The 26857-nt window shown below is 43.6% G+C and overlaps 1 protein-coding gene across 1 annotated transcript in view; it reads left to right on the top strand.

Annotated features, from left to right (window-relative positions):
• Positions 1–26857, top strand: part of EPHB1 (EPH receptor B1) — a 317259-nt gene that overhangs the window by 245979 nt on the left and 44423 nt on the right. The window contains exons 11-12 of the mRNA XM_052645625.1: positions 8221–8468; positions 19847–20062. Coding sequence (XP_052501585.1) covers positions 8221–8468; positions 19847–20062 — 464 coding nt within the window. The remainder of the gene's footprint in view (positions 1–8220; positions 8469–19846; positions 20063–26857) is intronic.

Below are 26857 nucleotides of genomic sequence, written 5' to 3'. Positions count from 1 at the left end.
AAGGAAATGGCTACCCATGCCAATATTATTGCCTGAAGAATTCCATGGACAGAGGATCCTGGCGGGCTACAGTCCATGGGATTGCAAAGAGTCGGACACGACTTGAGCGACTAACACTTTCACTTCTCTTTTCAAGGATATCAATATTCATTGAACAATTTGTCAAAGGCCATGTTGAGTTAATAGTAGGGCAAAAATGGAAACCCAGATATGACTGACCTTAATCCAGTGAATGTAACTCCCACACTACCTTCCACTTCTGTCACTGTCCTGGAAAAGAGCAGCTAAGTATGCAGAGACATTGCTTCTGATGTTAGACTCTATCTAGCAGTTTGGAATACCCAAGCCGCTTGACTGGGAATCGCAGTACTGTCCTAGAATTCAGTGTGCCCATATGGTGATGCCACAAAGAAGCCCCTCATTCCCTGGGAAGAGCATCTTTTTCCTAGAATACCTTTGTCCTGCTCTCTATTTTAATATAATCCATTATTGACTTAAGAAGGCTAACAATGAGTGCCACAATATTTAGCATTTTTAGTTGTATGTGCTTGCTTATGTTAAGTACTTCCCTGGTGGTTCAGATGATAAATGGTCTGCCTGCAATGCAGGAGACCTGGGTTCAATCTAAAAATAATAATATCTAGGTATATGGTTGTCTAAATGACTATAAGAAACTATGAGAAAAGAGAAAACTAGATTTACTCTCAGCATTTAGGTATTAGGTATTGTGGGCATCATGGCTACTAATTAGAGTCATCTAATTTGCCAACTCCAGTAGCCTAGTAATGGGTACCGGGGGGAACTCTGCTGAGAAGGAGAAATGGGACTGTGATCAGTTAGTAATGTCTGTCCTGAATATAGGATCAGGAGGTGGTGGAATGCCTGCCATGATTTCACTATCCCTAGGAGAAGGCAATGGCACCCCACTTCAGTACTCTTACCGGGAAAATCCCATGGATTGGAGGAGCCTGGTAGGCTGCAGTCCATGGGGTCACAAAGAGTTGGACACAACTGAGCGACTTCACTTTCACTTTTCACTTTCATGAATTGGAGAAGGAAATGGCAACCCACTCCAGTGTTCTTGCCTGGAGAATCCCAGGGACGGTGGAGCCTGGTGGGCTGCTGTCTATGGGGTCTCACAAGTTGGACACAACTGAAGCGACTTAGCAGCAGCAGCAGCAGCAGCAGCAGCAGTTTAGCCATAACCTATCTTACACAGGCTAGAATCATAAAACTTGCTCTAAGTCATATTTTTAAACCTAGTTTAAATTAATTCTGTAAAACTTTCTTTTCTGGTGGAAGCTTGAATTAGTTACGCGAAGCTCTACTTCCCTTTTTCCCTCCCTGAGGCAGTTTGTGACTTCAAAATGCTAAAGAAAAGAGAGCAATTGTGTGCGGATCCGAGCAGCACATAGCCAACAGCTAGTGCTTGAAATACCTGCTGGCAGGTTGGATGTTTCATTTCCAAAAACTGAAAATTCTTTCCCTCTGATTTTATATATAATAGTTGAGGCATTTAATACTGCTAAACCATTTTTTTTCTCTATTCCTCATTTTGTCAAGGAAGATAGGGAAGAGGACCTGGCAAGGAGCTGAAATTTGTAGGGAATCATTTCAGCAGCTGTCTGGGAGGGCAGTGACAGGAACTGGCAAAATGACCCTCAGCAGACAGCTTTGAGGGCTGCAGTTCTCAAACTAGAGCCAGGCATCAGAATCAGCTGGAGGCAAGTTAACACCCAAGTCACTGGGCCCTGCCTACTGAGCTTCTGATCTAGGTGGGTAGAGGTTGGGCTCCAAAGCTGCTTTTTCTAATAGGTTTCCAGGTGATGCTGGTGCTGTTGGGCAGGAACCACATTTTGAGAACCACTGCTAAGAGCCACTGGCCCTAAACTGGCCTGAAGCTGAATTTGGGTCCTAGCCAAGAGGAGATTTGGTTCTAGGAGAGGATCCAAGGTCAGCTGCAAAGACCTGTGCCATCATAGTTCAGCCAGATCAAAATTAGGTTGGCTGCCATACTGTCAGTCAAGGAGCTGCATAGAAAGAACTAACCATAACCACTACTCAGTCAGTTCCTATAAGTATCTGTTTTAAATATAATTCTGTGCACTTCCCTGGCAGTCCAGTGACTAGGACTCAGCACTTTTACTGCCATGAGCCAGGTTCAATCCCTGGTTGGGGAACTAAGATCCCTCAAGCCACACAGAAGGGCCAAAATTAAAATTATATGTATATCTATGTGTGTGTGTATATACAGGCTTCCCTGGTGGCTCAGTGGTAAAGAATCCACTTGCCAATGCAGGAGATGTGGTTTCTATCTCTGGGTCCAGAAGATCCCCTGGAGAAGGAAATGGCAACCCTCTCCAGTGTTCTTGCCTGGGAAATCCCATGGACAGAGGACCTGGTGGGCTACAGCCCATGTCTAACAAGGAGTCAGACATGACTTAGCGACTAAACAACAACAATGTGTGTGTGTGTGTGTGTGTGTGTGTGTGTGTGTGTGTGTGTGTGTGTGTGTGTGTAATGCTAATACTGAATTTGTTGAAAACAGATTTTAGGGGTTAAGAATTTTTCTTAAAAATATGGAAAATGGATGGCTAAAATTTGGAGCTCGTGTGAAAGGAAGCTTTTTAGAGTTCATGTGATGTGTCTGTGTGCTCAGTCATGTTTAGAATTCAGATCATGGCGAATCAAAGCACCACAAACTTCAAGTTCTGGCCCTAATGGCAGGAAAGGTGTCCAAAAATAGTTCCCTGAACATAGTACATGAACCTGAGGTCAAAGACCACAGGTGACAGCAGTCAGATTGTAAGTGACGGATGGCCTTAATTTTCTGCTTATTACTAAAAATGGTGCAACTCCAGTTCCCTACGAGCCTGTGGGGGTGCTAGAAGGGCCAGAACCTGCAGACTTTAGTGCACAGGGCTTACCTGGAGACACTGTCCATGCCCAGGTACCTGGCAGGGGGACTTCTCACCACCCTTGGCAAGATGCCCTACTTGTCTTGGCTGCAGGGAAACCCTTCTCTCTTCCATTCTCCACTCCCCACCCCTGGTTCGTCTTTTTAAAATCACCATCCAGCTGTATCTTCAATAGTCTGGAGTTTGCAATGCAAATGTCATAGCCCCTACCCTGGGAAGGCCCCACAGTTAATCAGTTCTTTTTGTCCAACAGAGCTGAGAAATCTGAGGCTGAACAAGGGAAGCACCTTGCCTGAAGTCCAGGGGTGGTGCCAGGCTGAGGGGGTGAGGAGGTGGTGTAGACTCCAGTTTCTTTCTCCAGGATTTCTCCTTTTGGCCAGAGTTTGCCCCAGCTGCTCTGGGGGCCACTTACTTACATGGTGGAGGACAGCCTCTGAGTGAGAACTGTGGATGAAGTGACTTCCTTTGCAGTTCGTGGTTTGAAAACCTCTGGGCTTGGAGAATATGAAGTCATTCCTTTGTCAGACATCAGAAAGGAGCTATTTTTACAGAACCATAATCCTTTAAATCACTGCTTTTCAGTGATTATGGAGCAAATTTCCCAAGAGCATATAGCGCTGCTGTGTAGTAACCATACAGAACCCATCTCTCCCTATCCAAGGAGAGCACTTTCTTAAAAACACTATTTTTTTTTAGAGCAGTTTTAGATTCACAGAAAAATAGAGTGGAAGGTACAGAGAGGTCTCATATAACCTCTGCCCCGACATACACAGTCTCTCCCATTGTCAACATCCCCAGGCAGAGTGCTCTACTTGTTACAAGCGAGAAACCTACACTGATACATCATTATCCCCAAGGTCCTTAGTGCAGGTTCACTCTTGATGCTATGGGTTTAGACAGATTTATAATGATAGGCACCCCCCCCCCCCCCCCGTTTAATTTCTTACAGAGGAATTTCACTGCCTGAAAAATCCTCTCACATTTTTACTTTATAATTTCAAAAAACTATATGAAGAGACCCCCTATAGAGGATATAATTTAGAGCTAAAGTGTTAGGAGCGCTACACCTGAAGACCAGTCAGCCACAAAGGTTAAACAACGACACGACATTTGTCGATTAGGAAAGGAATGTACGTGGCCCACCCTGTTCCATGTAGATGGGACTTCGCGATGCCACACCTTCATCCACGTCTTCCTTCTTTCTCTTCTTCTTCCTCCCTGGTCACAGCTACAAAGCCAACTCTGTGTGTCAGGCCCTGTGCAGTGAGAGGCAGCTTATATGCAAGCACTGCTTTCAAAAGAATTCAAAGGTGTAGGGATGAATTCCAGGTACTCCAGGGCCTTTGACAGTTCCCTGATCTGTTTCAATATGCTTAGGTGGTTTTGACCCATGGCTCTCAACTTTGGCTGCTCCTCAGACCCACCTGGGCAGCCAGGCCTGACTTTGTGAACCTGTGACCTGTGCACAGGCCCGCTTGCTCAACAGGGCCCATGCTCAGTTTAATGCTCTGCCACCACCGTCTTAAAATTCTTAATAAATTTTGAACAGTGAGTCCCTCATTTTCATTTTGCACCAGGCCCTGCAAATTATGTAGCTGATCCTGTGGGCTACTTTTAAATATGTCCATGCCCAGGCTGCACCCAGACCAACTAATCAGAGTTCCTGCAGGTGGGATCCAGGCCCCTGTGCCTTGTAAGCTCTCTGGGGGGTTGCTGTGGGTTACATCCTTGAATAAAACAGAAGTCCTCAACTATGAGGTTTATGTGTATGTTGTGGGGAACAATAAATTCACCCAGGGTGCTTTTACAGACTCCCAGACTGATGTGTAGAAATTGATAAATATTCTGATTCCTAAATATTCTAATCTTACCTAACAAGCCAGGCAAGAGCTTTCCATAAGTATGCCATTTGTCTAGAAGATAGTCCCACTGTGTTTGCTGTTCCCTTGTTCCTGCGTCATTGTGACAGTGACTGCATTTGAATGGTTAGGACCCGCATGCTTGGGGCACAGTGGTCCCTGTGTGGGGCTTCCCCCCAGCTCTCTTCCCGGTGGCACTGCTAACTGAATACACCTTCTGAGAGGTGATGTGCCAGGGAAAGGGATGAACTATGGACAGCATCCCTAACTCTGCCTCACTGCTGCGGCGTGTGAGGCATGTTTTCCTTGTGCCTCAGTTTGTTTGTTAGTAAAATGGGCATAATAATACCCAACTCATAAACGGGTTGTGAGAATTAATGAGATAAGACATGCAAAGAGCCCAGCACTGTGCCTGGCATATAGGCGGTCGAAACATATCGGTGTACTATCTCCCCCAAGAAGAAATATTAGCATGTTTTCCCCTCACTCTGAAATGTGTCATTTTACTAAAAGAAAATAGAACTCATTAGTACAATCATAAGAAAGAAATACTGATATTCTTCAATTAGTATACTTATTAAAATGCATATATATTCATTCAGTTCATAGCTATTGAATACCTGCTAGGTCAAGGTGTCAGAGAATTGATTGCATATATATCTATGCACAGGCACCCATGTATATACTTACAAACCTTGTCTCCTAAGTCTCCTGCGTCTTTACCACTAGCAGACTTTTTACCACTAGTGCCGCCTCGAAAGCCCTTGATCAAAGTGGAAAGTGTAAAAAAATTAGAATAAGCATGAGGAGGAGGAGAAGAAAGAGAAAGTGCAACTAAATAAAACCTGGTGAACAGGAGGGGGCTTCTCATGCCCTTGGACAATCCTGAATCCAACAAGAAAAAAATTACCTCTTCTTTTCTCGTAAAAACTCAGCTAAAGAAAAACCACAGAGTTTTAGTTCCAAGAGCCCTCACACCTCGCTGTTGACCTTGATACAAAAGACAGCCTCTCCACTTCTACTGGGGAATCGCACATGACTTCACTTACAGCTCAGCTGGTAAAGAATCTCTGCATGCAATGCAGGAGACCTGGGTTCAGTCCCTGGCTCGGGAAGATCCCCTGAAGAAGGGAAAAGCTACCCACTCCAGTATTCTAGCCTGGAGAATTCCATGGACTGTATAGTCCATGGGGTTGCAAAGAGTTGGACACAACTGAGCAACTTTCACATTCACATATATACACAGCCATATATACAATATATGCAAACATGTATATAGACACGCATGTATATGCATGCACAGATGCATATATGTATACATACATGTGCACACACGCGAATATGTACATTTGCAAGCACACACATATATGACAGGTACTAATTATTCAATACTTCTCTTTAAATTTTACTCAAACTGAAAAATCAATGCTTATTGTAACAATTTAAACAACAGAAAAGCAACTAAATTAAGTTTACTAATCCATACTCCCCCATTCCTATTCCCACCATTCCAGTGTAACCAATTTTTTAAACAATTTGAAATTGAAAATAAATTTGCTATGGATTTTTTTCCATAATGTTTTTTGGCATACACACTCAGATCTCAACCTGGGCATATTCTACAGGCCATTTTCTTAACTTTCTCTTCTGTTCTGTCTCACTTAGCAATATAATGTGGACATCTTTTGAAGTCAGTCTATCTCACTCATCTATTAGTCTTCAGTAGCTCATAGCATTCTGCTGTATGGAGGTTCTTTTTAACCATTCCCCTGGTTATGGTCATATGGTGTTTAACATTAAAGGAGATGCTCCAGTAAACAGTCTTTTATAAAAATGTTAATATTGGTACTTCTACTTATTTTGGATAGGACAGAGATAGAGCCTCCAACAGTTTGTAACCCAAGGATGGGCAAAGCCAAAGAAGTCATAGTAAATGTGATACCCCAACTTCTATTGCATGCCTACCACATACCAGGCAATGCAGCGGGTGCAAGGTGCAGACGTGAATGGGACTGGGTCTGACCTCAAACAGTATGATCATGTATCAAAACCAGTATTACATATGCTGTCTATCCTGAGTTCATGTTGAAATCTTCCTAATGGTGCTTCAGACAACCTCTACTCCAGCCTTAGAGTCTTAAGAAGTCCCATTGACTCTGGAGCAGCTTTCCATCCAAAGTCCTTTCATGTAGCTTCCTTCCAATCCATGCAGCAGAAAATACAAAAAAAGTCCCATCTAAATCACAGATGTTAACTTGCTTTCGTAATTCGGCCAGTGATTTATCTGATTGCTCACAGTTTGCTCCGTCATCGTCTTCCAGAAGCTGAAAGTGACAAAGAAATTTCTCCTGGCAGAAAGACGTGTTTCTCCTATCAGGCCTTTGACACCCATCTTTGTGATACACTCACAAGTAGATTCTAAACTGCTTCACACAACAGCACTGAAGTTACAAAACCAAGTTAAATCATAACTTTTGAAAGCATGTGAACAAGATTCAACAGATTTTTTAAGCAGCTGTGAAATAGTGTCACCAGAATTGTTTTTACTCCTGGTGATTTTACTACAGAAATGTTTAAATGCTGCAGAACCCATGGAGGTGTGCTGCTCATGTCTACTCGAAAAAGCCACTTTCTGTTCAGCTGCCAGGAGTGCAGGTAGCTGCCAGCTTCCCACTGCAGTGCCTTCAGGATCTACCTTAGCTTTCCCGCAGAGCCCAACTCTTTCTGGCAAAACCCCAGCCAGTGACAGAGCACAGTGGGATGCTAGGGTAGGTCTTTTGGGGATGGGCGCTCTTTGTTCTGGAGCTCTTCATTGCGTTGGATGAGACTGTCAGGTCTGCACTGCAGTTTGGACCTCTCCTGCATTGTGATCTGGGGCTTGGGCAATCCTGCTTCCTCTCCCCTTTATCCTGCACAGAGTCTGCTAACTTCCCTTCCTAACTCCTCAGTGTCTGCTTCTCAGGGACCCAATAGACATAAACACTTTCAGGGCAATGTAGGAACATAAACACTATACATCTCATTCAGAGGACTGGAGGACCTGAACATGTCCCTAGCCCCTGAACATTCTTATACTAGGCTCTGCTAAAAATGAATTATGTTTCTGCCACAGTGAAACTGACCATTTCATCTCAATTGTTCAGCTGGGATACAAATGAAAATCTAAACGTGAGGAAAAATAAACCCATATAGAGTCTGAAATTTCACTTCAGTTACCCAAGCTATCTAAAATCCAAGGTAAAGAATGTGTTTGGGTATTTCTTCTGTGTTTGCCATGAACTGCTAAGAGCCAGGCCGTCACAGTTATAATGAGAGGTCACTCTTTCCTTTTTGCCACTTTAATCACTGTTCCACTTGGAGCACCATTGTTCCTGGTAAGCTGCCTCCCCTCATGGCAGCACAGGATGAGGATAAAGCGGGTTATAATTGCATTCTTTTTGCAGGAGAGTTTGGAGAGGTGTACAAGGGGCGTTTGAAACTTCCAGGCAAGAGGGAAATCTATGTGGCCATTAAGACGCTGAAGGCTGGGTACTCAGAGAAGCAGCGACGGGACTTTCTGAGCGAGGCGAGCATCATGGGGCAGTTTGACCATCCCAACATCATCCGCCTGGAGGGTGTGGTCACCAAGAGCCGGCCGGTCATGATCATCACGGAGTTCATGGAGAATGGCGCTTTGGATTCTTTTCTCAGGGTAAGAACTGCTCAGCTTGCCTTTACCCTTCAGAGTAAAAGCACAGATGATGCTGGTGCTGGTGGGAGCTGGGGGACCATGGTGGGCTGGGAAGAAGCATCCACGTGAGGACCACCTGCCACTTAGGAATCCCTGACGAAATACAGATAGGCATTGGAGGTGTTAGCAAGATTAACAGATTTGTTGCTAAAAAGAAAGAACAAAGCAGAGCCCGTGGACCCCTCCGTAGAAGGATGGCACAGAGCCAGGCCTCAATGAGTAAGAATGAATAGAGGACAGAGGATGGCCATCGGCATCCGTATGAATCATGGAGATTGAAGAGACTCCCAGCTGCTATGCTGTCCTGCGTGATGCATGCAGACATCAGTGGCCATCTCTGCCTTTTCCCCAGCACAGCCGCCCTTCCATTCAGCTCTCTTCATTTGCAGTTCAGAAATAAAACACATTACCCTTATCTGATGCCTGGGCCACCTGGCCTCTGAGGAGGTGCTTCTGGGCAGGAGACAGGAACAGTGTGTCACAAGTGACCACAAGTCTTTTCTGGGGTTGATGGAGAACTGTGGCTCCCACCCAGCCTGGAGCAGGGATAGAGGCCCCAAAGGCCTATGGCCGAGAGATCTACAAAGGACCATTGTCAGAATGCCCAAATGCAGCCACAATAGAGGCACTTTCATTTCTATGGGGCATCTCAGAGCTACTCAGAGAGGCCTTGTATGAGTGTGGGCATAGTGCTTATGTCTGGGGGATAGAAGCTGTCTAACCACAGGCCATGGAGGAAGGCATGCCTCAGACCAAAGGCTTAGTTGGGGAGTCTGGGAGCAAGAGGGTACAGGGGCAAGGCCTTCTGAGCAAGGGCTTCAGGGTAATACCAAGTAGCTGGCTATGCATGTCACCAAAGCTACCGAACAGCAGCTATGGCTGCAGATCAAAGGACTAGTCATTGAAACATTCACCAGGTGACTGCTCTGACCATGCCCTGTGCTGGGAACGGGGTCTATACTGATGAGAGAGAGATTGCTTTAATGCCATGGAACAAATCACCCCAAACTTCAATGACTTAGCACAATAGCAATTTAGTTTGCTCATAAGTCTGTAATTTGGGAACCTCTCTGTTCCATGTGCTGTCAGCAGGGGCAGCTCAAGGGCTAAGATCTGGAATCGCCCAAAGACTCATTTACTCATCTGTCTCATAGTGGATGCTGGGTGTCCGTTGACATCTCTCCACCTGGCCATCTCTGGCTTCCTCACAGCAAGCTGGGTCCTCAGAACAAGCATCCTGAGCACAGAAGGCAGAAGCTGCATCAGTTCTGTAACCTAGCCTGAACAGTCACATAGCACCCTTCAGTCATGGTGATGAGCCCACCCAGATTCATGGGGAGGAAGCACTCCCCACATTTTGATGGGTACTGCAACCTGATGTCTTCTTGCACATAAGGGATGGGAAGTCCTGCTATGTCCATCATAGAGAACACAACCTGCAGAGATGCCCCTGCCCCTCGGGACCTTCATGCCCAAAGCTTCCAATAATCATCTGTCTGGACTGTACTTTTTGTTTCTATGCATGAAGCACAGAGGTGTCACATATGTGATGATGGGCTTCTCTGGTGGCTCAGGTGGTTAAGAATCTGCCTGCAATGCAAGAGACTTGGGTTCCATCCCTGGGTTGGGAAAATCCCCTGGAGAAGGAAATGGAAACCCACTCCAGTATTCTTGCCTGGAGAATTCCATGGATGGAGGAGCCTGGCAGGCTCCAATCCCTGGGGTGACTTTTTGTTTCCACACATGAAGGACAGAGGTATCACATGTAGTAGAACTGAAACCTTCTTGAGAAAGCCAGGGATGGCTTCAAAGAGGAGAGAGAACTTCTCCAATATTGAAGAAAGAGGAATTTGCCAGACAGCAGATAGGCTGACAGAACAGTAGAGCTGTGTATTTAGAGGCTGAAGTCAGGGTGGCCTGTTCAGTAATCTGTCAGCAGTTGCATGGTGGCTCTGAAGCCCAGAAGTAGAGTTTAGGGGCTTCCCTGTGGACAGGAAGCTGATGACTTGTCTAGAAGCTGCACTTATACGTACTGAAGCTTCCTTTGCAGGGGGAGCACACGCTTTATGCTCGTCTAGGTCGATAGGCAGTAGTGGCTTTTGTTTGGCAGGTTAGGGGGCAGATGATTTAGGTGATGGGGCCCATGTCCTTTGCATGGTACAGTCTCCTTGAGGGTGTGGGATATACTTTGTATAACCCTAGCACCTAGCACAGTGAGCACCGAGTAGAGGGTAGTGGAATAAAAGACCATTTCTGGAGCAAAAGCAGTTGGGTGTGGCAGGATTGATGGAGCATCCTGAGTGTACACGGATCTCTTGTCCTTGTCACCAGACCTCTTGTGTCACAGTGGGGCATGGACCATGCTCCCCTGGGGGCATTCCTTCGTGATCAGATTGCTTATGCAGACAGTCAAGTAAACATGAACAGGTGGTAATGTTAGAAGAAGTATCTTCTGGAACCAGCCTCCAGACCCATTCAGGAGTCATTTATTTCCTGCAAGTCACCTGCCTGTGCTTCTCAGAGACTCTCAACACAGCCTGGGAACTGAGATGAGATCCTCTCCCGAGAACATGCAGGGGAGCAAAGCGATTCATGCTCAGGAGCCTGCAAAAAGTCAGAACTCTGCTCTGCTCTGCACATGCATATTTCCATTTGGGGGGCACAGGACATGGGGGCAAGTTGGATGCCAGTTATTTTTCATGGTGATGCAGCCTAGGCAGTGAGAGAAAAGCTTGAGGTGAGAGAGGAGCACAGGGAAATGGAGGGAAAAGATGGCAGAAAGGGAGCGGCCAGAGCAGGCAGCGCCAGGAGGGGAAGGAAATGAAGCGTGACCAACTCCCCGCGCGGTGTAGAGGCAGGTAATCTATAAATCTAATTTCAGCCTTACTACCAGACCCTGGAGCATAGCAGCATTAATTGATGTATCTGCTGCTTGATAAAATTGAAAAGTGGGTCATCAGTTCAGTTCTGCAGGGTCCATCTTCTGGGAGGTAGTATAATTTTAGGATCGCCATTCAGAGAAGAAAGGAAAAGGGTCTGACTTCAATTTGTGCACTTTTTCTCTCCTCCAACCCCACAGAGGGGCCCCTTCACACCAGACATAGTAGCTTTGGATTGTGGCCATGCCTCCAGCTTGGTCTCAGAGCCTTTGGGCATCAAGGGTCCAGTGACGACATCAGACACTGCTTCTCACAGTCCACTCAGTGCTCCTCTCTCATTGCAGAACTTAGAATCCTTCACATTATGGAGGGATTGGAAACATTGCTACTGTTTAACCATACATTCAGTAGGGTCATAATTATCCATATTTTAAAAAAATGTGCTATGGATTACGTAGCATGCCAGTCTATAATTAAATATTTCCTTCTTGGCACTCAGATTTAGGGGATTCTATCTGATAGCTCTTCCATCATCTTAGACATAAGCGCTGAAGCCCTCCTCAATGCCTTATGCCCTAGCCAAGAAGGTTGGCCTGCTCTGTAAGGCCCTCTTGGCTAAAGCAAGGGTTTGTGGTTATTGCTGGTTCATTCACATATGGCTGTAACTGGGAAACTCTTAAAAGTCACTGAGCAACGTCAGTTGGGGGCATTTATCATTCATGGGATGCTCATTCATAGGCTGGAGCTAGATGACAGCAAGTCAGTTGTCAGGAAGAGAATCCCAGATTGCAAGTTCTGAGACCAAGGCCCTGCTTTGGACTCTGCTATGAGTCACCATGTGGCCTTGAGCAAGTCTGTTAACTCAATTTCCCAGTCTATAAACTAAAGGCATTGAGCTGGATGGTCTTGAAAGGGCTCTTTCAGGTAAAAAAAATCTATGATTCATTCTCTTCAAACAAATCAAATAAGGGTTTCATTTCCTGAAGTGGGTTTGTCAATGAAAGTTGAAATACCTAAATCCTTCCTGTCTAATAAAAGGGCCAGCAAGTGGCTTCAGTGAATTTGCAGAAAAGCAATTTCAGCAGAAAGCATTTTGTGAAGGGAAGAAAGTTTAAATCACTTCACCCAGCCTGTATTTCTTCTATAAACTGTTTTTACCATGTGCTCAGCATGGAACCAGATCCTTTCCCAGAGTTCTAAGAAATCTGGGCTTTTTTTTTTTTTTTTTCTGTCTTGTTTATCTTTCTATGTTGATGTTCATTATCTCTGGAAGTTCTTTTGTGGAAGTTTACATCAATGAACTGAATAGAAAACAGCTGGACATGTCAGAAAAACTTAATGTTCATATCTATAAGTTTTACCAAGATTATGAACTCAACTGGTGTGACTGTCTTATCATAGTAGGTGATTTCCCTGCAGATCTTAAAGAAAAAGTATTTCAGAGTTAGCATCAGTTCAGTTCAGTTGCTCAGTCATGTCTGATTCTTTGTGACCCCATGGACTGCAGCACGCCAGGCTTCCCTGTCCATCCCCAACTCCCGGAGCTTGCTCAAACTCATGTCCATCGAGTTGGTGATGCCATCCAACCATCTCATCCTCTGTTGTCCCCTCCTCCTCCTTTCAATCTTTCCCAGCATCAGGGTCTTTTCCAATGAGTCAGTTCTTCGCATCAGGTGGCCAAAGTATTGGAGTTTTAGCTTCAGCATCAGCCCTTCCAATGAATATTCAGGACTGATTCCCTTTAGGTGGAAAAGGCACTGAACAGGAATTAGAAAAGATTCAGATTAGTGTAGCATATTTGTGGTTCATGGCTCTCCTTTCTATTTCTATGGCCATCGCAGACATCATTCATCAATCATAGCTCTTCTTCCTACAGAGCTGATACACAGACTTTTCCACACAGGCAGTCATTCCCAATCGATCAAAGATGGAATGTCAGTGGAGAAGCACTTTGTTGTTTGACTTAGATTTTTTTAATAAATGAATATCACACAGAATGACTTAAGGCTAATCACTTAAACTTTCTGGACTTCTTTTAACTTCTCTATAAAAACGAAGTAATATCGCCTGCCTTACCTACTCCACAGGACCAGTGTTAAGGATGAAAACATATTCTATGAAGTATGACTTGCCATACAAAAACCAAGGAAGGGAAGAAGTCAGAGTTTATAGATTAATTGATCCTAACTTCAGGCCTCTGTTATTAGGTCCTACTGCAGTTCGGGGAGTAGGATGTGAGGGTCAACAGTGGCCTGCTGCAGGGACTGGGGCACTGACTGCAGCAGGGCCTGCATGGGACCTTTTGAAGGAGGTCACCATTAACTTCATTACCTCCACCGTAGTTTGGCCTCAGGTCAAACAACATGGAGGGAACACAGCCGTGCTCCCCCCATCAACAGAAAATTGGATTAAAGATTTACTGAACATGGCCTTGCCCATCAGAACAAGACCCAGTTTCCCCCTCAGTAAGTCTCTCCCATCAGGAAGCTTCCATAAGCCTCTTGTCCTTATCCATCAGAGGACAGACAGAATGAAAACCACAATCACAAGAAACTAACCAAACTGATCACATGGACAACAGCCTTGTCTAACTCAATGAAGCTATGACCCATGCTATGTAGGGCCACCCAAGACGGGCGGGTCATGGTGGAGAGATCTGACAAAACGTGGTCCACTGGAAAAGGGAATGGCAAAGCACTTCAGTATTCTTGCCTTGAGAACACCATGAAAAGCATGAAAAGGCTGATAGGACACTGAAAGATGAACTTCCCAGGTCGGTAGGTGCCCAATATGCTATGGGAGATCAGTGGAGAAATAACTCCAAAAAGAAGGAAGAGATGGAGCCAAATCAAAAACAACACCCAGCTGTGGATGTGACTGGTGATGGAAGTAAAGTCCAATGCTGTAAAGAGCAATATTGCATAGGAACCTGGAATGTTATGTCCATGAATCAAGGCAAGTTGGAAGTGGTCAAACAGGAGATGGCAATAGTGAACATTGACATTTTAAGAATCAGTGAACTAAAATAGACTGAATTGGCTGAATTTAACTCAGATGACCATTCTATCTACTACTGTGGGCAAAAATCCCTTAGAAGAAACAGTAGCCATCATTGTCAACAAATGAGTCCAAAATGCAGTACTTGGATGCAATCTCAAAAACGACAGAATGATCTCTGTTCGTTTCCAAGGCAAACCATTCAATATCACAGTAATCCAAGTCTATGCCCAGACCAATAATGCTGAAGAAGTTGAAATTGAATGGTTCTATGAAGACTTACAAGACCTTCTAGAACTAACACCCCCCAAAAAAGGTCCTTTTCATTATAGGGGACTGGAATGCAAAAGTAGGAAGTCAAGAGATACCTGGAGTAACAGGCAAATTTGCCCTTGGAATACAAAACAAAGCAGGTCAAAGGCTAATAGAGTTTTGCCAAGAGAACGCACTGGTCATAGCAAACACCCTCTTCCAGCAACACAAGAGAAGACTACACATGGACATCACAGATGGTCAATACTAAAATCAGATTGATTATATTCTTTGCAGCCAAAGACGGAGAAGCTCTATACAGTCAGCAAAAACAAGACCGGGAGCTGACTGTGGCTCAGATCATGAACTCCTTATTGCCAAATTCAGACTTACATTGAAGAAAGTAAGGAAAACCACTAGAAGATTCAGGTATGCCCTAAATCAAATCCCTTACGATTATACAGTGGGAGTGACAAATAGATTCAAGGGATTCTGATAGAGTGCCTGGAGGACTATGGACGAAGGTTCGTGACATTGTACAAGAGGCAGTGATCAAGATCGTCTCCAAGAAAAAGAAATGCAGAAAGGCGAAATGCTTGTCTGAGGAGGCCTTACCAATAGCTGAGAAAAGAAGACAAGCTAAAGGCAAAGAGGAAAGGAAAGATATACCCATCTGAAATGGCATGGACCTAATAGAAGCAGAAGATATTAAGAAAAGGTGGCAGGAATACACACAAAAACTGTACAAAAAAGATCTTCATGACCAAGATAATCACTCACCTAGAGCCAGACATCCTGGAATGTGAAGTCAAGTGGGTCTTAGAAACCATCACTATGAACAAAGCTAGCGGAGGTGATGGAATTCCAGTTGAGCTGTTTCAAATCCTGAAAGATGATGCTGTGAAAGTGCTGCACTCAATATGCCAGCAAATTTGGAAAACTCAACAGTGGCCACAGGATTGGAAAAGGTCAGTTTCATTCCAGTCCCAAAGAAAGGCAATGCCAAAGAATGCTCAAACTACTGCACAATTGCACTCATCTCACATGCTAGTAAAGTAATGCTCAAAATTCTCCAAGCCAGGCTTCAGCAATACGTGAACTGTGAACTTCCAGATGTTCAAGATGCTGGTTTTAGAAAAGGCAGAGGAACCAGAGATCAAATTGCCAACATCCGCTGGATCATCGAAAAGCAAGAGAGTTCCAGAAAAATGTCTGCTTTATTGACTATGCCAAAGCCTTTGACTGTATGGATCACAACAAACTGTGGGAAATTCTTCAAGAGATGGGAATACCAGACCGCCTGACCTGGCTCCTTAGAAATCTGTATACAGATCAGCAAGCAACAGTTAGAAATGGACATGAAACATCAGACTGGTTCCAAATAGGAAAAGGGGTGTGTCAAGGCTGTATATTGTCACCCTGCTTATTTAACTTATATGCAGAGTACATCATGAGAAATGCTGGGCTGGAAGAAACAAGCTGGAATCAAGATTGCTGGGAAAATATCAATAACCTCACATATGCAGATGACACCACCCTTATGGCAGAAAGTGAAGAAGAACTAAAGAGCCTCTTGATGAAAGTGAAATAGGAGAGTAAAAAGTTGGCTTAAAACTCAACATTCAGAAAATGAAGATCATGGCATCTGGTCTCATCACTGCATGGCAAATAGATGGGGAAACAATGGAAACAGTGAAAGACTTTATTTTCTTGAATTCCAAAATCCCTGCAGATGGTGTTTGCAGCCATGAAATTAAAAGATGCTTGCTCCTTTGAAGAAAAGTTATGACCAACCTAGACAGCATATTAAAAAGCAGAGATATTACTTTGCCAACAAAGGTCAGTCTCGTCAAAGCTATGGTTTTTCCAGTGGTCATGTATGGATGTGACAGTTGGACTATAAAGAAATCTAAGCGCTGAAGAATTGATGCTTTTGAACTGTGGTGTTGGAGAAGACCCTTGAGAGTCCCTTGGACTGCAAGGAGATCCATCCAGTCCATCCTAAAGGAAATCAGTCCTGAATATTCATTGGAAGGGCTGATGCTGAAGCTGAAACTTCTATATTTTGGCCACCTGATGTGAAGAACTGACTCATTGGAAAAGACCCTGGTGCTGGGAATGATTGAAGGTGGGAGGAGAAGGGGACGACAGAGGGTGTAATGGTTGGATGGCATCACCGACTTGATGGACATGAGTTTGAGCAAGCTCCGGGAGTTGGTGATGGACAAGGAAGCCTGGTGTGCTGCAGTCCATGGGCTTGCAGAGTCAGACACGACTGAGCGACTGAACTGACTGACTGACTGACAGTTTGGGTGGGTGTGCCAACCTGCTGAACTCTGAATTCTCAGTGAACTAGGCTCTCTGAGGGCAGTGATTCTAAGATATCTGCCCCACACACCAAAGAGGCCAGGAGGAACCTACAGTCTTGGCCTGTGGTGTCTTCCATCTCTCTTGCCAGGTGCCTGGGGTTCATGGGAGAGCTGGTTAGTAAGACATTGTGGCCTTACTGATAATGTCAGCGATAGTGGCTGCTGTCTTCGTATCGATGAGGCATTGAGCCAATCCCTCCATATGTATTATCTCATTTAACCTTGAATCTCAAATCTAAGGAAAAGAGATTCACTGTACTCTTATTTTACAGATGTGGTGATCACTGCTCTGGCAGTTAAATAACTTACCCAAGGGCATGCAGCCAGTAAGAGATGGAGCTCAGACCCACCATGAAGTACCTGGACTTTTAACCATTTCTTGTCCTCTGTTGACACCAGAATCTATAAGATGACTGTTCTAAATATTCAAATCAGAAAATGAAGCAGCTCAGTGAAGTTTTTAATGACTTAAAGTGGAAACACAGACACAAATCTGCAATTGCTTTCAATGCTTCTCTTGGCAGAACTGCAGCTGCCCTCAGTGCCCTCCCCAACATCTGTCTGCAAGTGGGCTTCTGTAGGGAGATATTTATTTTTAACCACATTGTTGTCTCCACTTACAGAGGAGAAGTAACAAACTGAATTGAAAAAACTCGACCCTTGTGGCTTGTGGCTGAAATACATTTTCTAATATACGAAAGTTGCATGACAACTTTCTGGGGAGGCAGATCCCCAGAGACCCACTTAGAGAAATGATGGTGCTGGGGAAAGCAGGGCTAGCTTCTTAAGGAGGTGTGGAGTGACGTTCATTAGTAAGAAAGATTTGCATCACTCACAGCACATCCAGCTCTGGCACCATGTGCTGAAAACCAATCAGTTTCCAAAAAGTGGCCCTGCACTTTCTTCTGGAGTTGGTTAGAAGCAAATATTGCAGGGAAAGCGTTCTGGGCAGATGGGGAGGTGGTTAAGGTTTGAGTGAGAAATTGAAACTCAAAGTGTGTCAGACTCAGTGTGTTTGGAGGAACCTCCTTCCTGTGGAGGAGGTGTTCTCGGGAAGGAGTAGAGGGAGTGCCAGTTTGCTCCCCTCCTTCAATTGACCGAGGAGCATAACCATCCCCAGGCTTGGAATCTTGCATGAGGAACAGAGTCTTCAACAATTAATGCCACCATTGTTAAACTTTCCAATTGTTGGATTTTTCCCTGAATAAAAAAATGTGTAACATTTTGATAACGGCTGTTTTATTTTTCCTTACTTATTTTTGTGTAGAAACTTACTTTTGCACAACCACATGCCTAAATGATGTGTCCCATACATATTAGTGAGATAATGCATGTGAGTGCATTGTATGCTATCTCGCAGACAGTAGATGCTCAATAAATGGGAGCTCCACACATTGTTTATGCTTCCTGTATTTTACAGGAGGACCCTGGGGCAGAGGGAAAGGCTGCTTTGTCCAAGGTTTGTGTTCAGCAATAACTAGACTAACCCAGGGTATCTTGACTCCTCCCACCTCTCCCCGAGTCAGAGCACCTCAATGCCTGGACCATGCTCTCCTTACATAACCCACAGCACTTTAGGGGGCAGCTGGGGCTGGACTGATTGGGAAAATGTGTTCTTGGCAGCATGGTCCAGGGTCCACTGACGTAACCAGTGCGGGCAATGTCCAAACTCAGTGGCTTTGGGGAGGTGGAGGAAGGGACACATTCATTCACTGACAAGCTGTCTGTAGCCATGGAGGAGGGAGGGCAGCCAGGTAAGAAACCTGTTGGAAAGAAGGTTGGCAGGAGGTGGGGCAGCAACAGCTTTCATTTACGGGGATGGTCCATGAGCCAGACATGGCGCAAGCACTTCTCCTGACCAGCCAGCCCTCTGAGGCACATGTGTTATCCCAGTGTCCAGGAAAACATCTTAACATTTAATTCTGGGGCCAGGAAGTAATGTACCAGTCGTTCAGCCAGCAAACGTTTGTTGAGCAACATCTGTCTACTCAAACGTCATCAGCACTGGGAGTGCTATGGCGTCTGCAAGGGACAGAGTTCCTATCTCAGAGCAGCAGAGACAGGCAGACACACAGCCGTCCACACATACAACTACACCTTGTGATACGTGCTAAGAAGGAAAGTGAGAGCACGCACTGAAAGACAGTGACATGCACGTGCTAGTTGTGGGTGGGGGAGGGGACTGGCTATAGGGACACTCCTCTCTGAGGAGGTGACATTTAAGGGGAGATTTGAGGCAAGTGGGTGTTGACTATGGGGGAGAAGCAGAGAAGAGCCTGTATCAGGGCCCTGAGGCAGGAAGGGCCTGGCCAGGGAGCGAATTGAAAGGTCATCAGGCACTGTGCCTTCAGCATGGGAGTGCAAGAAAAGTGGCATAAGGTGATCCCCTGGGGCCCTGTGGGCCAAGCTGAGGAGACTGACACTTTCCCTTAATGCAATATGAGGCCAGTAGAGTGCTTTAAGCCAGCCCGTGACATGACTGGATTTATGTCTTGTAAGGATGGCTCTAACTTCCCTTAGAGAAGGGATTTCAGAGGGGAGCAGGTGGAGGGAGGCTGTTACAGGTGATGGATGAAGATGACTTGGTTAGAATGGTGGCAGTGAAGGCAGACAGGAGTGAATGGCTTTGAGATGTAACTTGAAGATGGGATCCACGAGGCTTGGCCAGAAGAAGGCGGAGTATTGGAGGAGAGGAAAGAGAATGGGAGGGGCGCCGGGAGGAGGTGGAAGCAGCTTAGTCCAGCACTGACAGAAGTGACTAGCAGAGGGACCCTGGCAGCTTGGTTTCCTTGTAACCACTGAAGCCAGTCTTGATCTGGATGCCTTTGGTGTCTTATTACAGCAAAATGACGGACAGTTCACGGTGATCCAGCTGGTGGGGATGCTGAGGGGCATTGCCGCGGGCATGAAGTACCTGGCGGAGATGAACTACGTGCACCGGGACCTAGCTGCAAGGAACATTCTGGTCAACAGTAACTTGGTGTGCAAGGTGTCCGACTTTGGCCTTTCCCGCTACCTCCAGGATGACACCTCAGATCCCACCTACACCAGCTCCTTGGTGAGTCCTTCTGGGTCTTTTCAGATCAAAGCACGGCAGGAGTAAAAAGTGGCTGCACATAGCGAGGACCCATGGTGGGGCATACAGGGAGGGACTGGCACCAGGGCTCATTTGTCCTCTGGGGAAGCCAAATGCCGGGTGGACCATTCATCCGGGAGAAATGACAGCCACTGGTTGTTCAGGCAAATGTTAGGGCACAGGCTGTGAGGAAGTGTTGGTGTCTCCTCTGAAGCCATGCTGTTCCTGGCCAATGAAAGAGGATGTTTTGAAAAGGATGATTTGGGAGAGTCCAAACATTTGGTCAGTGGCACGAAAGACATCATCTATGGGGAGCGGGCTCTGGTTGGGTTGAGCACTGTGTCATCAGGTACATTCCTGGTCCTGATTTGGGGCACATGCAGCAGCTAGTGGTAGCTTGCAGAAAGCAGCAGCAGTGAGTGGTAGTTGGAAATGAGACTTTGGTTCCCTGACCAAGCGTCCTAACCACTAGACCACAGAAGTGTGACTAGAGCCTAAATCCCCAGTCCTTACCTACCTTGACAAGAAAGAATTCTGATGAAGAGGTGGAAGATAAAGAGAAAAGTAAAACATTTTTTGCAAAAGCAGAGTACATAAGACACATGGCTGAACTCTGTGAGCCTCCCCTAGGTGCGCATGCACTCCTCAGCCAAGATGGATTTCAACACAAAAGTGTCTGGGAGGATAGAAGCCAAACTTATTAAGACCTGGCATCCCCTGACTTTTGACCCCCAAAGAATCTCTCTGTGCATGTGTAGTCTCTCCCTTGCCCCAAGGAGGGAAATATGTGATCTCTTGATCTTTTACTCAAACAAAATTTAGCCCTTCTCTGTTCCTGCCATGCTGGTTATTTTAAGGTGCCCACAAGAGACAAAACCTGGCTATTTCCCTGTTTCTGTTGTTATTTCCATTTTGGAGAGCAATTAGGAGACTGATTGAAAATGCCTACCTGGGGGCCCACCTATCTTCTGTCTCAGGCAGTGCAAACAGGAGGCTAAGTGCAAACAGTTGTAAGTGTCCAGCCTGAAGCCCACTTTCATTCCTGCCCATGAATTGTAAACGGGAGGCCAGCTGTAAATGCCTAACCCGGAGCCCATCTGTGTCCTGCCTCCGTCGTCTTCTCTGTCTCCATTACTTCCAGAAAGCTATAAGTATCACAACTTGGTAATTGAACAACAACAACATGATGAGTACTCTCAAATTTGTATTTCTATCTCAGCCCCTTCCTCTACAGCCTGAACAGCTATAATCATCTGTGTTCAACTGCCTAGTTCACACAATTCCCTTTAGAACTTAACAGGTCCTAAATAGAGCTCTTGATTTACTCTCCAATCGCCTCTCCCCCATCTCTTCAACTCAGTGGTTGCACTATTCCTAATGGTGAAACCTAGGAATCAGTCTTGAGTTCTCTCTGTGCCTCCCCATCCAAGTACAATCCTTCCACTAATCCTATGTTGTTGTTTAGTCGTTAAGTTGTGTCCAACTCTTTTGTGACCCCATGGACTGTAGCCCACCAGGCTCCTCTGTCCATGAGATTTCCCAGGCAAGAATATTGGAGTGGGTTGCTGTTTCCTTCTCCAGGGGATCTTCCCGACGCAAGGATCAAACCTGTATCTCTTGCATTGGCAGGCAGATTCTTTACCATTGAGCCACCAGAGCAGCCCTACCCTATTCCTATAGGTATCTATAACGTCTGCTCCTTTCTTCTCATCTCTGCTGCTGTTCAGTCACGTGTCTGACTTTGCTACCACATGGACTGCAACACACCAGGCTTCCCTGTCCTTCATCGTCTCCTGGAGTTTGCTTAAATTCATGTCCATTGAGTTGGTGATGTCATCTAACCATCTCATCCTCTGTCGTCTCCTTCTCCTCCTGCCTTCAATCTTTCCCAGCATCAGGGTCTTTTCCAATGAGTCAGCTCTTTGCATCAGGTGACCAAAGTATTGGAGCTTCAGCTTTAACATCAGTTCTTCCAATGAGCATTCAGAGTTGATTTTGCTTAGGATTGACTGGTTGGATCTCCTTGCTGTCCAGGGGACTCTCAAGAGTCTTATCCAACACCACAGTTTGAAAGCGTCAATTCTTTGGTGCTCAGCCTGTTTTATGATCCAACACTCACATCTGTACTGTGACCCCACCCTATTCCAAAGCACCATTCTCTCTCACCTGGACTGTTACAGTAGCTTCCTAATGAGTCTCCCTGGTTTCCTTTTGTCTTCATACATCCATTCATAACAGCATCAAAAGTGACTGATCTTCCTAATCTACCCACCAGCTATATCCCTTAAACTTGCAAAAACAATACCTGATTATTACAAAAGTCAGAACAATACAGAGAAGAAAAAAGGATAAATAAGAACCTACAATTCCCTTAAAGAATGGTTTGGTGAACTTTTCCTAAAGTGAGTGCCATATAGAAAATATTTTAGACTTTGCTGGCTAAGAGGCCAAATGAGGATATTAAGTACATGATTATATAACCATTTAAAATGTAACCCTTTAAAAATGTATGAATGCCATTCCTAGCCCCTGGGCTGTAAAAAAGCAGGTGACCTGCCAGATCTGGTACTTAGGCAATGGTTTACCAACTCCTGTGCTGAAGCATCAGTTTCAACAATTAGATGTGTCTGCTTTCACGCTTGTATCTTTGTTCAAAAAGAAATTTTTTATTTTCTAAAAATGGGATCATACTGTGCCTGTTTTTCTGTGTCTTGTGTGTCTCTTGGGGATTCTTACTCCAGGTTGCACACTCCACTAAGGATATATGGTGCCCATCTTCTAACATCTTCACCAGCATTGGAAGTAATCAATATTTTTAAAAGTTGTTAATCCAAAGATGAAAAATGATAACTGGTTTTGTTTTCATTGAATTTTCAACTGACTCCTAGAGATCTTTTTGCATAGTTATTGGGATTCATGTTTCTTCTTTCACTAATCATCTATACATGTATTTACCTATTTTTCTACTGGGTTACTTTCTGGTTTCTTAGGAATGTATAGGAATTCTTTTTATAGTAGAGATATTGACCCTTTTTCTGCCATATACAATACAGTTAGTTCCTTCATGTTTTCCTGTACAAAAAAGTACAATTCTTTTTTATAAAGATTATTTTTTTCTTTTCGTCTGCTCCGCACCTTCATTGCGGCACTCAGGCTTAGTTGCCCCACAGTATGTGGGATCTTAGTTACCAGACCAAGGCTCGAACTATGTCCCCTGCATTGGAAGGCAAATTCTTAACCACTGAATCACCAAGGAAGTCCCAGTACAATTCTTTTTTGTATTTAAAAAAATACACTTGTCTTTTTGATATTATTTATGATACCCTTTGGCTTGCGAAAGTGGTTCATATTCATTTGGTCAAAAATATCTATCTTTTTCTCTACCTGTTGGATTTTTTGGCTTATTCTAAAAGTTCTCTCCATCCCAAGGTTATAAAATGCTTTTTAAAACTTTCTATACTATTTTATTATCTTGACAAGTTTGATTTATCATGTAACTATTTATTTAATCCATTCCTCTGTCTGTTCATCACTCCACCCTGTTTTGTTGATATGTTTCCAGAAAAGTTGTAGACATTAGTACACATCACCCGTAAACACTTTGGCATATGTCTTTTAATGAGAGTATATATATTTGTTTATACTTCTTTCCTTGATTAAGGCAAAATTTGCAAAAAGAAGTACACAGATCTTAAGTGTAGATTTACAGAGTTTTAACAAATGCATACAACTATGTGACCCAAAATTCTACCAAAATAGAGAACTTGGTCATCATACCAGGAAGTTCCCTCATGTCCTTCCTCTGTCCCAAATGTAGAGGTGCCTGCTGTTCTGACTTTTTTTTCAAATATAGGTTTCTTTCGTCTCTTCTAGAACTCCTCATAAATGGAATCAGAATGCTCTTCATGCCTGACTGCTTTCTTTTAGCATTCTGAGTATGAGATCCTTTCCTGTTGCTGAGTGAAGCAGTCATTTTTTCTTAATTACTGTAACAGTCTATGTTTATTTATCCATTCTCTTGATGGTAGACAGCAGGGCTATTCTCAAATATGATTTTGAATATGTTAGGACATATATTTTTATTGTGTTTTTATGCAGGTAAATATAGAAAATTACATCAACACCATTATTGAAGATATTTTCCATATTTTATTGGCTCATATGTCATTCTTGTCATATGTTAAGTTTCTTACATAAACAATGTTTTGATTCTAAAATCTCCTCTGTTGGTCAATCTATTTATTCTTATGCCCAACCATATTATTCTAATTATAGTAACTTTATCAAAAGTTTTACTTTCAGTATTATTCTGATTATATTAATTTTAGCAAGAGTTTTACTGTTTGGATAAATTAAGGTATCTTCATTCATCTTTAAAAAATCTTGGCTCTTTTCAAATGTATTTTCTTTCAACTTAAGATCACTTTGTCTAGTGATCTACCTAAAACTACCTAGTAATACATATACACTCACATATAAGTTTTGAATGGAATGCGATTCTACATTTGGAAAGCCTGACATTTTAATGACCTTGAGTCACATAAATAATAATGTGAACCAAACATACAATCTGTATATGCCTTACACTGAAAATTTCTTAGATGTAAAGCTTCCTGTGTTATTGTCCTGCACACATTATTTAGATCATCTGTTGTGACTTTGTATGTGTTTCTTCTAAATGATGAAGTATATAAACTCCTAAACCTAACAGCTTTCAGGATCCATTTTACCATATTATTCTTCCATGTTTTTCCTTTTATTCAAAATAGAGAAAATTATCATGTTTGATGACTAAACTATTTATGCTTCTAAAAATGCAGTTTATTCTCATGAAAAATATTTATTGATCATCTACTATGTGCCAATCCCGGGCTACAATCTGGAGGCACAATTAGGATTGAAAAGAGACAGCATTACTGTTCTCACATTACTCACAACGGAATGAGGAAAGGGAAGCTTAGTCAGATGCATACACAAATAAGTGCATAATTGACGGTTGAGATGAGAGTCACTGTATTCTATGACAGCATGAAGAAAATAATACATAAGAAAAACAGCCTTATTAGATCTAGGGGAATTAAGGAGAGCTTTCAGAGGAGATGGGCTCCAGCAAAGTCAACCAAATGCATAAGGTAGGTTAGAGCACTGAGAAACATAAGTAGTACATACAAAGGACTTGTGTCAATAGGGAAGGTGGAATTTTAGAAGAGCTGAGAGAGGACACCTGTACTTGGCATTTGGATAAAGAAGGGAAAATGACCAATGAGGTCAGCAGTAGTTACATTAGATGGGGCCTCCTGGACATTTGTGATGGAATTTACTGCCTTAGAGCAATAAACAATCATTCTGTGTATGGGGGTAGGGGTGGGGGGAGAGAAGGGTGTACACCGATGCACACACATGACCCAAAGGTGATTAATTTCCATTTTAGAAAAATAACCTGGTTTTTCCTCTTGCTTTTTCTTTCTAATATCTTCCCTCCCTTCTTTATAAACAAATCAAAAACCTCTCTTGGCTTCCTTCCTTCCTTCTTTCTCCAAAAGGCCATTTGGCAGTCCCAGGTTAGGTAGATGTCCTGACCTAGAGAAGTAAACCCTAGCAGGAATTGAGACTCACAGGTGAGGGAGCTGGAAACCCAATATGATTGGGATATTAGCTATATACATAGAGATATTGAAAATTATATTGGAGATAATGGAAGCTTTTGGAAAAGGAGGTACAAATACGAAAACCATGAAAGCTAGAATGAATTATGTGAACTGAAGTAGAAATAAGGAAAATGTATCCCCTCAGACTTCTGAGGCTTTGTCTTCAAAGTTGCTGTTGAATAAATAGCCTCTCCATGTTTAAAAAAATTGAACTGGAATTGGAGGTATCAGTGTGAAACTTGTGGTTTTCAGTATAAAAAGAGATAAATAAATATGGGCTGAGAATGCCTCAAAGCAATGGCACCCGTGTAGCAAAAAAATACACCTGGCACTCAGATCTTGGATTCTATATTCTCTTCTCTACTAGAAGCAACCAGGACTCACTAGCTAAATGGCCCCTTCCAGGGCCTAGACAGAGGAAGTGTGTACATTGTTTTGTGCCAGAAAGTAAGACAGTACTCAAAGAATAATGGTAATATGTCAAAAGAACACAATACTCAGCTTGAAGGACTTCCCAATGTCCAAATATAGGATAATTTAGAACTTAATATATACTGATGGTAACAGATTATAACCTATTGAATAAGATAGGAACTGTGGAGTTAACACTGATATGAAAAATCACTATTTGGTGACCATCAGATTAATAGTTAAGAAACATAATGGATGCTTGTACTTGGGGTGAAACTGGAGAGAGAAATGGAGATCTTACATAGCCTCAAAGTATTTCCCCCAAAATATGTATTACAAAAGAGGAGAAAGTAACTTTACAGAGAAATCTGGTAACACCATCTGAATCAAATGTTTAGAGTTCACACCACCAATAACAGACACTGTGCCACTTAAGAAGATGCAGTGAAAAAACAGTATTTCAGATACTCTGTTCAAAATGTAAAACTTGGGTCTTATCATGAGGAAACATCAGAAAAATTAAAATTGAGATATGCTTTATTAAATGCTTAACCTATGATCTTGAAATTTCAAAGTCATGAAAGTTAAGTAGACCAACAACTGTTCCAGATTGAAGGGCATTAAAGAGGCATGATAACTGGGTAATATATATGATCCCTATAGGGCATTTCTGTGACAATTTTTAAGAATTTGAATGGGGTATCTTGATGAAGAATGT

The sequence above is a fragment of the Budorcas taxicolor genome, chromosome 1 (assembly GCF_023091745.1).
Source record: "Budorcas taxicolor isolate Tak-1 chromosome 1, Takin1.1, whole genome shotgun sequence".
Lineage (NCBI taxonomy): Eukaryota > Metazoa > Chordata > Mammalia > Artiodactyla > Bovidae > Budorcas > Budorcas taxicolor.
The sequence above is the reverse complement of the archived record's forward strand: the minus strand, read 5'-3'. Positions and strand labels throughout refer to the sequence as shown.